Here is a 14,151-nt window from a genome sequence, read left to right as displayed (position 1 = left end):
TTTTAAGCTGCTTTGCAGCAGATGGGGCCGCACCAGGCATAGACCGGGGCACAGGGGGAACTCCTCGGCTTCAGGCCAGCGCCGCAAGGACCACGAGCACTTCCAGGAGCCTTCCCTGCCACCCCTCCCTTTGGGGGACACGAGGGACTATGTCCTGTGCAGCCACCAGGGCCTGGCGTGATGCACGGTGCCAGGAGCTCATTTGGGTCCTGGCTGCTGGATTTGTGCATTTTACAGCTGCAGGCTGCAGCAACAGCTCCTCATCATCGGGGAGAGCAATGGGAAAGGGCTGGAGCATGGCTCATCCCACTAATTCATGCTCAGGAGCATCTAGTTTAAACCCTGGACCAGGGAAGGCACTGGGTGCCCTGCGAGGATCGCCCATCTCAATCTTGTGCTGCTGCCCAGCCACGCTCCTGGGTGCAGGTTCTGGGGGCTCAAGGTGCCCCTGGCCTGGGTGGTTTGATGGGTGCTGAGTGCCAGGCTTGGGCATGGGGGGGTTTGCAGTGGCCAGAGCTTCCCAGACCCTCCCTGGGGAGTGATAACATCCTGAGGGACATCCATTGGAGCATCGCAAGAGGCAGCAGGACCGAGCTCGTGCTCCGTGGTGACTCGACTGACACAGGTCCCCATCTGCACCAGCCGGGGTGGGGGGGACAGTGGGAGACAGGAGGAGGGGAGCAAAGATGTGGGATGAAATACCGGGGAACGGGGAGGCAGAGATGTTCTGTTCGCCACCTGAAGGCGCTGCAGAGCCGCTGTGGGCACTGGGGGCTCTGAGCACAGGAGTCCCCACACGGGTTTCTTTTGCCCCCCCCCTTTGCCCCCAGAAGAAGCCTGTGAGCCCCTCAGCCTTGCCTGGGGGTCCTGGGGGTCCAAGCAGGTGGGGCCCAGCACCGAATGTCCCCAGCACCTGTCTGTCCCCATCCTGTCCTCCTGCCTGAAGGTCCTGGCCCCTTGCATCCCTCAGGAAGGAGGGACGTACAGACAGGAGGGACAGGAGTGATTCCCATGGCCAGCAGCAGGAAGCCATCACATCCTTGTGGAGCTGTGGCTGTCCCCATAGAGCTCTGAGCATCCCCGTGGAGCAATGAAGATCCCCATGGAGCCGTGACCATGCCCACGGAGCCGTGACCATGCCCACAGAGCCATGACCATGCCCACAGAGCCGTGCCTGTCCCTGTGGAGCTCTGAGCATCCCCGTGGAGCCGTGCCCATGCCCACAGAGCCATGCCTGCCCCCATGGAGCTGTGAGCATCCCCGTGGAGCTCTGAACATCCCCATGGAGCCGTGACCATGCCCACAGAGCTGTGCCTGTCCCCATGGATCTCTGAGCATCCCCGTGGAGCTCTGAGCATCCCCATGGAGCTCTGAGCATCCCCGTGGAGCTGTGCCCATCCCCGTGGAGCCGTGCCCGTGCCCACAGAGCCATGACCATGCCCACAGAGCGGTGCCCATGCCCACAGAGCCATGCCTGTCCCCGTGGAGCTCTGAGCATCCCCGTGGAGCTGTGCCCATCCCCGTGGAGCCGTGCCCATGCCCACAGAGCCGTGCCCGTGCCCATGGAGCTCTGAGCATCCCCATGGAGCTCTGAGCATCCCCGTGCAGCCGTGCCCGTGCCCATGGAGCCGCGATCACCGCGGTGGGGCCATGCCCATGCCCATGCCCATGCCCATACCCGGGCCCCGCAGCCCGCGGCAGCCCCGCTCCCCCGCCGCCCCCCGCCCGCGCACCCGTGCCCACACGGCTCCCGTGCCCGGGGAGCAGATGGTTTCCAAGGCAACAGGCATGATGACGCACGCACCCAGCTCCCACCCCCTCCCCACGGGGACATCAGCCCGCATCAGGAAGCGAGGAGCGGGGTTGGGGGGGGCACGGACCCCTTTGTGTGTGGGGGGGGTCACAGACACGTGTGCGCACGCTATGGCCACATGCACCAGCGCGGATGCTTCTCCATGCATGTGTGTGCACGCACACGCCTGCAGCATGCATGGGCAAGCATGCAGAGGGATGCGCACGCATGCACCCCTATCCCTCGTCGCACCCGCTTGGTGCCAAGCCGTGGCCCCCCCAAACCCCAGCGTGGTCCTGGCCGGGTGCTGCTCTGCGGTGACGCAGGAGCATTTCTCATCTCTTTATTGAAGGAAGACTATTTCTAGAATAAAGGCTACATCATCACGTCACCTCGTCCCCTGGGTGCTCGGGTCCTGCTGTAAAAAGCCGAGGGTGCGGAGAGCTGGGCACAGCGGCGAGGGGTTGGGGTTGGGGGGGCCCCAGCCTGTCCAGGGACACCCCCTTGGGACAGCCCCAGGGGCCTTGGTGCAGGGTGAGCAGGGCCGGAGCAAGGGGACGAACCTCGCTGGGATGAGGGGCTGGTGACAGCGCGGGGACCCCACTCCGGCCGCGGGGGAACAAGCAGGGCTGCACCAGAGCGGGGGGGGGGGGGGGGGGGGTTGTTGGGGGTCCCCGGGGTGTGGGGCCAGAGGCCAGCCTGCAGCAGGGACTGCAGGGAGGGGGGGACACGCTGCTCACCGCAGGGCACTGCGCAGGGGAGCGGCAGCGCCCATCACCGCGGCATCGCGGCCCCGCCAGGCTGTGGGGCTCACAGGGCAGCGGCGCGATGGAGGGGGGGGGGGGGGGGGGGGTGCGGGGGTCTCCCACCGGAGCTCACCAGGATTGTGCTGGGTCAGGACCATCCCTCGGACCCGATGCTTTGTGCTTGGACTGGTGGCTCCCGGCTGCGGCACCAGAACTGGGCAGGGGGCAAGGGGCTGCGGGGGGGGGGGCAGGAGGGGCCACGGTGCCGGGACAGGGCTGGGGGCAAGGGGTGAGCGGGCACCGAGCGAGGGGCTGCTCCTACCCCAAGTCTCTGCCTGCGTGAGGACAGGGGGGGCTCGGAGCAACCGGGACGTGAGCGACTGTCCCCAGGGGGGACACCGACCCCCTCATCCTGCACCATCCTTCCCACCAATGTGGGGACTCCCACCGGGGAGGGGACAGGAACGGGACCAGCCGGTGCTGCAGAGAACGGGCCGGGGGGGGGGGGGTGTGTGTGTTCTGTGTGTGTGTGCATCCATGTGCTCCCCAGTGGTGCCTGGCTGCGTGTCCCTGGTCCCGTTGTGCCGAGCGTGGGGCGGTCGAGCATCCCTCAGCTCGTTGGGATGCCCCATCTTCACCCCAAGACCTGAGGCGAGCGCAGCCCACGCTGCCAGCGTCCCGACACAGTCACAGTGATGGCACAGAGGACGAGGGGACGGCCCCGCTGCGATGCCACGTCCAGCCATGGGGGAGAGGGAGGTGAACTTGAAGGGGGGGGGGGGGGGGGGGGGGGGTGCGGGCCAGGCTAGGGCTCTACATGATGCTGCACTTCCCCTTGATTTTGTCTGTCCTCTTCTGCTTGCTGGAGCGCTTCCCGTCGATGGTGAGGCTCACGTTCCTCCTCTTCTCCAGGTTCAGCAGCTCTTGGAAGAGCTCCTTGACGTTGTAGTTCATCTTGGCCGAGGTCTCCATGAAGGCGCATTTCCACTCCTTGGCCATGGCCTCCCCCTCCCTGCTTTCCACCTCCCGCTGGGTCTCGTCGCACTTGTTGCCCACCAGCATGATGGGGATGCTCTCCACGCTGCCCTTGATCTGCACGATCTGCTGGTAGATGGGCTTCAGCTCCTCCAGGGACTGCTTGCTGGTGACAGAGAAGACCAGGATGAAGGCATGGCCCTTGGAGATGGAGAGGCGCTGCATGGCTGGGAACTGGTGGCTGCCTGTGGTGTCGGTGATCTGCAGCGTGCAGACGCTCTTGTCGCAGCTGATGACCTGGCGGTAGGTGTCCTCGATGGTGGGGATGTACGTGTCCCGGAAGGTCCCCTTCACGAACCGCAGCACCAGCGAGCTCTTGCCCACGCCGCCGGCGCCGAACACCACCACCCGGTAATCGTTGCTCTGCTCCGGCATCTTGCCCTGCGGATGCTGCTGCTGCTGCTGCTGCTGCTGCTGCGAGGGAGAGGGCACAGGGAGGTGTCACAGCAGCAGCGGGGGCTTCGGGATGGACCCCCCCCAGCACCAGTTTCGGGGGGGGGGAGAATGGGGCAGCCTCCCCCCCCTTCCCGACCCCAGTGGAAGCCCCCTTAGAGATGCAGCCCCCCTACTCCAACCAGGCCAATGCACTGGGGGGTCCCGGCTCCCCCCCATGCCCTTGAGGTGCCCTTGCAGGGTGCTCCCGGCCCGCCTGGGGTGCAGCAGCTTTGGTTATTTTTACCAGCCGCCCGCTGCAGCCATATGGCAGAGCCGCGGCCACGGTGCTGCGGGGGGGGGCACACACAAACACTGAGAGCCCCGGCACCCCCAGAGCCCCCCCCTCCCGGCAGCAGGAACAGCCCCAGGGGGCAGCTGCCGGTCCAGGGAGGACTCAGTGGCCCCCAGAGCCCCTCCAAGCTCTGCCTCGCACGGCTGCTGTGGGTGCCGAGTGCGGAGGTGCCATTGCACCCAGCGGCACCGCGCGCTGTGCCCCGTGCCGTGTCCTGTGCTCTGCCATCCCTCGGCTCCACTCACACCCTGGTGATGCAGCAGGGGCAGAGAGACACGGGCACGGCCGTGGGCTTGTGGCCTGCAGGCTCTGAGACTGCTGTGGCTGCCAAACCCCTCCCGTGGGGCTGAAGGGGTCCCCACTTGTACCCGCCCCCCCCTCAAGTGATGCAGCTGCAGGATGTGGACCAAGGAGGCACAACGAGGCGCTGATGCCAAGCCCCAGGCTGAGCACTGCCTCAATCAGACCCTGCCTCAGTTTCCCTGCTGCAGCACGGGAAGGGCAGCATCAGCTCTGCCCCGTGAGGTGTCCCCAGCACACACAAGGCACCACAGAGGGACAGGGGCCATGGGTCAGGGGGTCTGGAGGTGCCCCACCAACAGCAACAAGCGGGGTGGGAGGGCAGTGACACCGCTTCGGGCAGATGCTGGAGGGAGTCAATTCTGTCCCAGGCCAGCACCGCTCCCACCACCTCCACCTCAATCCGGGGACCAATAAGTCTGGAAGAGGGGCACAGCAAAGCCCCTCGGGCAGCCCTACGCTGGGCACCACGGCTCCTCCATCCCCAGGCATCTCCTTGGGAACCGGCTCCTTCCCATGGCCGTGGCATCCCCACCCTACGGCACCAGCTCCCACAAGCAGCTCCAGCTTGTTCCCAAACACTCAGGTAGGGGCTGGTGCCTGGAAAACCAGGGGAGCGAGCAGCTGGGGTATAGAGAGGGAGCCCATCACTGTGGCCTTGGGCACCCAAGAAGCTTGCCCCATCGAGGGCTCCCTGCACACGGGGCAGAAAAACACCCCTTGGATTCGACCATGTCACAAACATCACTGGCTCATGGGGCCAGGGCTGGAGCAGGGGAACATCGGGTCCTGGCTGGGGCTGGTGAGGGTCCTGCAGACCAAAGAGCCCCCGGCCTTGGGGCCACAGCATGGGGCACTGGGACCAGGGGGCTGGGTTGGAGGGGCCTTCACGGGCACTGCCGCAACCCCACAGTGCCCTCAGCATCTGCCCACCCAGGCCACGGCCTCCCCATGGCTCCCAGGGATGGGGTCAGCAGCGAGCCCCGGGTGCAGCCCAGGCATGGTCCTGCCGTGGGGCTCCTCACCCCACCAGCACCCCTCAGCATCCTCCCACTTGGACACCAGCGCTGGAGGAGACAAACAGCTTGGGGGGGGGGGGGGTGTCTGGTGATCATGATGGAGCGCAGAGGCAGGATGGATGGATGGAGGGATGGAGGGCAGAGGCAGGAGGGAGGGAGGGCAGGATGGAGATGGCGGGCAGGAGAAGGGGCAGGATGCAGACGGCAGGGGCAGGATGAGGGGCAAGGACCAGGGTCCCGCCGCACCGGGCCGGGGTCCCGGCTCCGCTCCCCCTCGGTGCCATCGCCCAGGGCACCCCCCGCGTCCCTCCCCTGCCTCCCCCGCCGCGCCGGTCGCATTGCGGTGCCCGCGCCTCACCGTGTCCTGCCCAGGATCCGCCCTTGGCTGCGGGCTGCGAGGCGGCCTCAGCGCATGGCCCGGCCCGGGGCGGCCCCGGAGCGGTGGCTCCGGTCCGCCCGGCGCGGCGGGGCTCGGCTCGGTGCGGCGGGGCTCGGCCCGGCGGGGGCTCGGCGCGGTGCGGAGCGGAGCGGAGCGGTTCGGTGCGGTGCGGCCGCCGCAGAGCCGATCCCGCCCCGCCGCCGGCCCCGCCCGCCGCGCCCGCCCCGCCCGGGGCCGCCGGACCCCCGGGCCCAGCCCCGAGCGGCTCCGGGGAGAGGACAAACGGGCAGGGACGGGGCCACACGTGGATGGGGCCAGGCACGGGCACGCGGACACGGACACACAGGAGGAGGAACAGGGGTGCACGGACAGGGGTGCACGGACAGGGATGCACAGACAGGGGTCAGGGGTGCACGGACAGGGGTGCACGGACAGGGGTCAGGGGTGCACAGAGGGGTGCACAGATAGGGATGCATGGACAGGGATGCACGGACAGGGGTGCACAGACAGGGGTGCAGACAGGGGTGCAGACAGGGGTCAGGGGTGCACAAACAGGGGTGCACGGACAGGGATGCACCGACAGGGATGCACAGACAGGGGTGCAGACAGGGGTCAGGGGTGCACGGACAGGGGTGCACGGACAGGGATGCAGAAGGGTCAGGGGTGCACAGACAGGGGTGCACAGACAGGGGTGTACGGACAGGGGTGCACAGACAGGGATGCAGACAGGGGTCAGGGGTGCACAGACAGGGGTGCACAGACAGGGATGCACAGACAGGGGTGCAGACAGGGGTGCACAGACAGGGATGCAGACAGGGGTCAGGGGTGCATGGACAGGGATGCACGGACAGGGGTGCAGACAGGGGTGCACAGACAGGGATGCACGGACAGGGGTGCACGGACAGGGGTGCACAGATGGGTGCACGGACAGGGGTGCACATACGGGGTGCACAGACAGGGGTGCACAGCCCAGCATGGGGATGGGGCCCCACAGGTGGAAGCAGGGGATACAGGGCCACAGAGCAGGATGGAGAGGTGCTGACACCCGGCAGCAGCAGGGTGCTGTGAGCCCCCGTGGCCGTTGTGGGTGGCTTAGGCAGCAACACTGGGCTGTAAGGACCGAGCACAGGGGCTCTGTCACCACTGGCCGTGTCCCCTCTGCAGGTGCCATGGCAGAGCAGGATCAGCAGCCCCAAAACCCTGGAGAGGCCCCAGGCAGGGGCAAAGCTGCTCCCTGGCCACAGCCCCCTATCAAGTGACACATTGGGGTCCTTGGGTGGCATCTGCTGGGGCTGTGGGACCCCCACCACCACCTCCCCAGTGCAGCCGAGCAGGACTGGGGCCTGAGCTGCTTGGAGCACAGGCTCAAGGGCAAGGTCCTCAGCCAGGGTTAGGGTTAGGAGCTGCGGGGTGCTCTGCCCCACCACGGGGACAGTGGGGCTGGAGCCTGAGGTGAGCACAGGCCCCAAGGGTTGGGAGGTCACTGCCGAGGTGGGCAGTTACCAGAGCCGGAGTCCCCTCACTGGTGCTCGCTCCCGCACGGCAGCAATTAAAATCCGCAGCTCCTATTAATAGCAGCCACCAGCACGTGTCCCTTGAGGAGCACTGCTGGGCCCAGCAGGAAGCAAGGGGCGGAGGGACACACACACACACACACCCCCACCAGCCTTCCCTCTTGGGAATGGGGACAGGGCCCTGACTGGCCCCCCCTGCAATGAAAAGGAACCCCACCGTGCCCCCCCTGCCCGCAGTGCCCCACAGCGTTACGAGCCGGACGGGTACTACTCGGTAGAGGCAATGAATGAGTTTCCTTGATGGTTTTAGCTCTGGCTCCTCCTCTGCTTCATTCAGTCCCCAGCTCCCCGCCAAGCCTTACGCAATGGGGCCGCTGCCGGCTGCACACGCAGGGCTGAATCACTGCGATGCAGAGTGGGAGGGGAGAAGAGGGGGGAACGGGAGCGTTCTACCCCTGCACTCGCCCTCTGAGCTGGGGCTGGGGTCTGCCTGCCCCTGTTGCATGAGCAGGGGATGCAGTGAAACGACGGTGACTTCAAATGAACAAGGGATGCGAAGGGATGGAGGCCAGAGGCTTTATTGGGAGCAGCAGATAGGGCTCGTCCTCCTCTGCCCCTAAACCAACCCAGGAACATGGGACTCTGCTACTCACAGGTGAATAAACCCCTCTGGGGTAGCAGGAACAGGGGGGACAGCTCAGCCCCCTTGCCAGCTCCACCTGAAGAAGGGTGTTAACCTGAGGCTCCAGCCTGGCCCCTCACTGTCACACTGACCCCAGACCCAGAGAGGGCTGGGGGGATCCATGATCCCAGCCCCCAGTAGTGGATCCCTACTGATCTCTTGGGCACAGGTTAAGAAATCTCACATCAACAGCTTGGCTTGGCTTTAGTACCTCAGCCCTTGAACGCAGACGGGGCCAGGCCCAAGGAAGGATGAGGAAGATGAAGAGGGGAAATGGGGTGCTGGGCCTTCATCCATTTACTCAGTATAGGAAAAAGCACCTACAAGCGACTAAGAGCCACAGTGGCTGTGCCCAAGGAGGGACAGTCAGCGCTGTGCTCCCACAGCAAGCGTCCCAGGACAGCCACCAGCACTGAGACCCCCGAGAGGAGCCACGCTGCCCACGTGAGCTGGCTGCAGAAGTGAAGTAACACAGAGCTTTATCACATCCAGGCCTATTATGTTCTCCTCAGGCCCTGCTCACTTATGCCATCTGAGGCCTAAAATAACTCTCCCTTCCCCTTGGCACTCCAGGTTTTTCAAAGCAAGATTAATTGACTTTGGTATGTTGTAGCAATTAAAATAGCTAGCACCAGGAAGTGCTCAGATGAGTCTCATCAGCCTCCATATGCTGCAGCTGTGCCAACCACTGCCTCCAAGATGCTGTTTCACAGTCTCACCCATCCTTCTTCCCACTTTGGATCACACTAACAGGGACTGCACCACAGCTAAGCCCGTTATAATCCCATCAGCACTTCCAACGAGCTCTGCTCTGCCTGTGGAAGCTGCTGCAGAAGGAAAGGCTCACTCCTGTCACAGCAGCAGGAGGCAGCGGGGAGGCCAAGTTCCCAGCTCCAGGCTCTGATCTGAGCTCTTCAGCCAGGAGGGTAAATCCAGTGATCACAACAGGATGCACAGCGTGCTGAGCCTCCCTGGAGCCGTGCTCTGGAGCCAGGGGAGAGCTGCTCCTGCGCACTGCCTCCCATCAGCCCTTCCACAACCTCCTAAAGCCCAAGGGAAGAGATTGCTTTGGAAGACTCCAACGAGCTGGCCTTGCAAAGCCTCTGTAATGCAGCGCAGGCACGTGAGCCTGCCAGCCACGAGGGCAGGGAGCACAAACCCACGTCTGAGGGCAGCTGCTAAACCCATTCCACCACAAGCATTTGCCCTTAAAATATCAGTGCTGGAAATTGCTGCTGCTCGTTCCTCACACACGAGTGGATCCCAGGCTGCAGGAATGCTGTAGAAAGGCCTTTGGACAGGGACAGGAAGATTTCCAAATGGTACATTAGCACTCTGCTGGAGGTTTTCCTTGTGGAATGCTCATCATATGGGTGAGATGTGGAGAATGAAACACAGGACAGGGACCTGGCCTCATTTTGTCCATTAATGAGTCCAAAACAAAAGCTCCTGAGTCACCATGGATTAGGATGGAAGCTCTGTTGGGGGGAGCTGTGGCACCAGGCACACCACGGGCCCAGAAGGGATGATTTTTGGCAGCTCTCACAACCAGGCATTGCTCAAAACTAAGCTAGCAAAAGCAGCTTAGTGCAGCTGTGCAATCCATGACCACACTTGCTTTTGACTGTATCGCTGTTACTGTTTCTCACCTTCTCAGAGCCAAAGAGTGAAGGGAGCAGAGTCTCAGCCCCAGATTGTGTAACGAGTGTGAGGGGAAGGAGGGAGGGGGCTGGCTGTGCAGATTAACAGGAAACCACATGCTTGATGAGCTCCTTGAAGGCAGCCTTAGAATCCGATTCTTAATGTTTGTCTCAACTAATCTCTTCACAAGCTGCTGTGCCTGCAGATCCGGGGAGGAGGGACAATACCTGTGGCACCTACACTGGGACACTCCTCATCCTTATCTCCCTCTGAGCACACAGGAAGAAATTCTCCTTCTTTAGGTCAATATGGAAATACCACCTGGACTGTGATGTTTCACTGAGCCATTGAGCTTCAGCATCCCCCTTGGCTGAAGAGAAGCTCATCTCTGGTGCTCTTTGCAAGGGAAGGAGGTGAGGTTTGTTTCCCATTGCTTCTGTGTTCACCACTTGAAGAAGACCAGCCCAGCCAGAGCCGCATAGCCCAGCACCAGGAACAGAACCTTCAAGAGACGGTTGTTCTTCTCTTCCAATTCCTTTGCAAGGATCTCAAAGAAGGTGATGAACAAGAAAGTGCCCCCTGCGATGCCTTGCAGCAGCAGGGAAGTAATGTTGCTGGCTGCGTTTTGGGTGCTCTCAATCCCCATCCCAATGCTAATGCCCAGAGGAATCATCAGACTCACTGTCACAGCCATCTTCACAGCATCCTTCAGTGGCAAGGAGGACTTAGCCATGCTGATGCCCAATGCCACTGCCACCAGCGTCTCGTGAATGGCAACTCCTAGGAACAAGCTCATGAGTTTGCCACCTTCCTCCTGCAAGCCCAGGGCCAGTCCCTCGAAGATGGAGTGTGTACACAAAGCAAACCCCAGGCCAATGAGCCGTATGGGGCTGGAGCTGGAAAGCTCCCGGATGTTCAGGCCATGCGAGTGGTGACTGTGCTCACTGTACAACGGGCGCCCACGGGATGAGGCGATGAAAGGACTCTCGTATTCAGAGTCACTCCCGACATCCGAGCCAGCATTGAAGGTCTCCAAGTCAATGAAGGAAGGTTTTTCCTTCTGGAAAGTCAAGATGAGCTGCTCCACAAAGACCGTCACAAAGAAGCCAACCATCATGATGGTCTCAGCCGCCGGGTAGTCCGTGGTCACGTTCCCCTGCCTAAGAACTTCACTGAGCTGGAAGGAAGCAAACAATGCACAGTGAATCAATCACCTTCGTCCTTCAAAAAGTGAAACATTCCTGGTGTGCTCCCCCAACTCTAAATGGAGACAAAATTAATCCATGATGTTTCCTGTGCCTTCCAGGGCAAGGTTTGCAGCTGTCGATGCTTTCAGCACATGCTAAACAGGAGGAGTTCTGAGCCTCACATCCAGGTGATGCTCAGCCTCCTTCTGCATTAAAAACTAAACAGATCCCCATCTGCACAGGAGCAGAAGCTGAATGGGAGATGGGCACAGCTCTTGGGCCCCAGGCACAGCCATCTCTGAGGAGGCTTCACGAGCCACTCTGGCTGGACAGAGACCCTTCATCCCTATTCCCACCAGCTCAGAGGCCTGGGGGCCTGCAGGGCAGGAGCAGGGAGGCTGCTTCCCCTGCACAGGGGTCCTGAACACAGTGGCACCACTTGACTAAAAGTGCTCATAGGAGAGAGGCTCAGAAGCAGTTACCTTTTCTCTCACAGCAGGCAGCAAAGCATTGAAGCACGTGGCCAGGAAGACTCCTCCTCCAAAAGAATTGCAGAGGGCAAGAACCTTCTTGGAGCGATGAGCTTTCTCGTAATCAGCCTCGATTATCTTGACAGGAAGGAGGGACCCCACCAGCATGAGGACGCAGATGCCCAGGAGACACAGCACTTTGGCCACCACAATCTTCATTGTGCTTCCTGGGGAACACTCCTCAGTCAGTGGCCCTGGGGACAGCAGTTAGTGGGGGTCCCTCCAGCTGCCCTTAGAACAGGCACATCAGCAGGCAATGGCACAGACAGACCTCAAGGGGAAAGTGCTCCTGGACTCAGTCCCTGTGGACAGGAGCAAAACAAGAGAGATTTTCCTATGGAAGCATCCCAAAACACAGCCAGCCTCTGCATAGCAACCCCTGTAACTCCCCAGAGGCGGCGGGAGGAGTTGCCAGCAGCAGAACCCTGCACACAGCAAGTAGAGAAACCAGCAGAGAAAAACGTAAGTGCAGCAAACAGTAACTTAACAACCCTGTGAGAACTGCACCAGCCACAGCAACCTGGCACAGCCTCAGGTTGTCGAGGTTTCACTTCAAACCCCTGCACCAGGACAGACACAAACCACCTGATCCTGCAGTAGAGTCCAACCAAAGGATCAAGTCTTTGGGTTTTAACAATGAGAAAAGAACAGGGACTTGGGGTGGTGGGATCTGTCACACAGAAATGAACCTGAAGATCTTCCTTCCACATTCATACAGGGGATTTTGGGGTACTAATATCCTTGAAACTACACTATTGGATTAATTCCTGCTCAGTTTCCTGAGCCACCATCACCATCTCACTGGAGTGGGTCAGAGCCTCTACCATTGGCTGTTGGTGCTGTACCAGGAGGCAGTGAGAGTGTCGATAGCTGTCTCTAAAGGGAAACCCTACAGAGAAATTACCTGCAAGGCTCTCTATTGTCTATAGGGTGTGACAAAAGAAGAGGCAGAGGTTGTTTCATGCAAGAGAAAGAAGATTTGAGTTGACTAGGTCACAAAAACTGACGATCTGAAATATTAAAGCATTTCCCTCCAGGTTCCATGCAGTGAAACCTGTTTTCCTAAAAATCATTTCACAAAATAACATTGTTAAATCTATTTTTTTTAAATACACAGACGTAAACAGGTCCCTCCACTGCTGCTCTCACCACTTACGCAGAATTGCCTTGTAAAGTCAAAGCAATGGCACCTTGAGAAGGTTCTCTTGCAGGTCACCAGGTAAAGGCTGCCAGCCAGAGTGCACTGGGGTAACAAAATAACACTGAACACTCCCAGCCATGTTAACACCCACACCTGTGATGAACAGGGCAGAAATGATGGCTTTTATTAAAAGGAAAGTGGGAGCCTGAATGATTCTGTACTTGGGGGGGGGTGTTAAAGCTTTTTTCTATCTTCTCCAAGTTTGCAGCTCAAGCAGAAGCAAACAGAAGGAGGTTATGGTGGTCAGGCCATGGGTTCTCAGCACCCATGGGAAGTGATGCTCATGCCAAGAAGCCCCTGCTCAGATGCCACTGATTGACTTGCTCTGGGGAGAACCCAGCAGCCAAGCCAGGTCTGAACAAGTCACTCCAGAGCTCGATGTGCACGGACAGGGCTCTGGCAGCAGGCAGCCCATTGATGCAGCTGAGAGCAGGTTCCCTTCTCCAGGTTGACTCCAGGACTGCCAATGCTCCTCAGTGCTGTGCTGACACAGCTCACAAGGCTTTCATCTTCCTTTTCCTAACCCAGCAACAGTTCCCAGCAGAGCATAAAGCCTCCAGGTCCCCGCAGCAGCTGAGAGCAGCCATTCACCCCCTGACCTAGGACCAAAGCAGCTTAGTGAAGAAGGAAGCAGTAAGTACAAGAAATACCTTGTGTTTCTCCTTGCCTGCTCTTGCCAACAGCCCAGTGTTCAGGACTCAGCACTGCCAACGTCTGGACTGCTTCACCAGCCTGAAAGCCTTCTGTAATAAAGAATTGACTTAGGACAGGTACTGCTTGGCTTAGCAGGCTGTAATGAACCATGCCAGCAAGAAGAGATATGATATAAAGCAGAGGGCCCTATATAGAGGAAAATATATATTATATATTATATATATATATTCATAGAATCAACCAGGTTGGAAAAGCCCTTTAAGCTCATCCAGCCCAACCCTTATCCCAGCACTGCCGAGGCCACTCCTAACCCATGGCACTGAGGCCTCGTCTCCACGCTGTGTGAACACCTGCAGGGATGGTGCCTGCAGCCCTGCCCTGGGCAGCCTGTTCCAATGCCCGAGCACCCTCTGGGGCAGGAATTGTTCCTCAGCTCCATCTAAACCTGCCCTGGGGCAGCTTGTAGGGAGTGAGCAGGTCCCCCTGAGCCTTCTCTTCTCCATTGGAACCCCCCCCGGTCCCTCAGCCGTTCCCCATCACACTTGTGCTCCAGGCCCTCCGTACGACCCTTTACATCCCGCTTTCCCCGTCAAAAAGCACTGCGGGAAGCTGAAACCAGGCGGGGTTCTCCCGGAGCCGCTCCTGTCCCAGCGCCTTCAAACCGCTGAACCAACGAAGAGCATCGCATCTCCACCAAAAACCAGCTGGAGAGAACTTAAAAGACCGTATGGGAAGCAGAAATGG

The 14,151-nt window shown here is 60.6% G+C and overlaps 1 protein-coding gene across 6 annotated transcripts; it reads right to left on the bottom strand.

Moving 5' to 3' along the window:
• Nucleotides 1-3,311: 3,311 nt before the first annotated feature.
• Nucleotides 3,312-13,706, bottom strand: LOC130611709 (GTP-binding protein Di-Ras1). Of its 6 annotated transcripts, none has more exons than XM_057432748.1 (3): nt 13,404-13,661; nt 11,505-11,854; nt 3,312-3,978 (listed from the first exon to the last, which is right to left on the bottom strand). In XM_057432748.1, the coding sequence occupies exons 2-3, from the start codon at nt 11,709-11,711 to the stop codon at nt 3,352-3,354; spliced, it is 834 nt and encodes a 277-aa protein (XP_057288731.1). In that variant the 5' UTR covers nt 11,712-11,854; nt 13,404-13,661; the 3' UTR covers nt 3,312-3,351. The 6 variants fall into 6 exon arrangements, with proteins under 6 accessions (XP_057288731.1, XP_057288748.1, XP_057288738.1 ...); XM_057432739.1 differs by lacking the exon at nt 3,312-3,978 and adding an exon at nt 9,444-11,012 and having other exon boundaries at nt 13,404-13,706; XM_057432765.1 differs by lacking the exons at nt 11,505-11,854; nt 13,404-13,661 and adding an exon at nt 5,978-6,103 and having other exon boundaries at nt 3,312-3,981.
• Between the last annotated feature and the right edge of the window lie 445 nt (nt 13,707-14,151).

Source organism: Pezoporus wallicus, unplaced genomic scaffold (assembly GCF_028554395.1).
Source record: "Pezoporus wallicus isolate ANWC-B61680 ecotype Strahan unplaced genomic scaffold, APGP_CSIRO_Pwel_v1 contig_10287, whole genome shotgun sequence".
Taxonomy (NCBI): domain Eukaryota; kingdom Metazoa; phylum Chordata; class Aves; order Psittaciformes; family Psittacidae; genus Pezoporus; species Pezoporus wallicus.
This window is presented reverse-complemented; position numbering and strand designations above follow the sequence as displayed.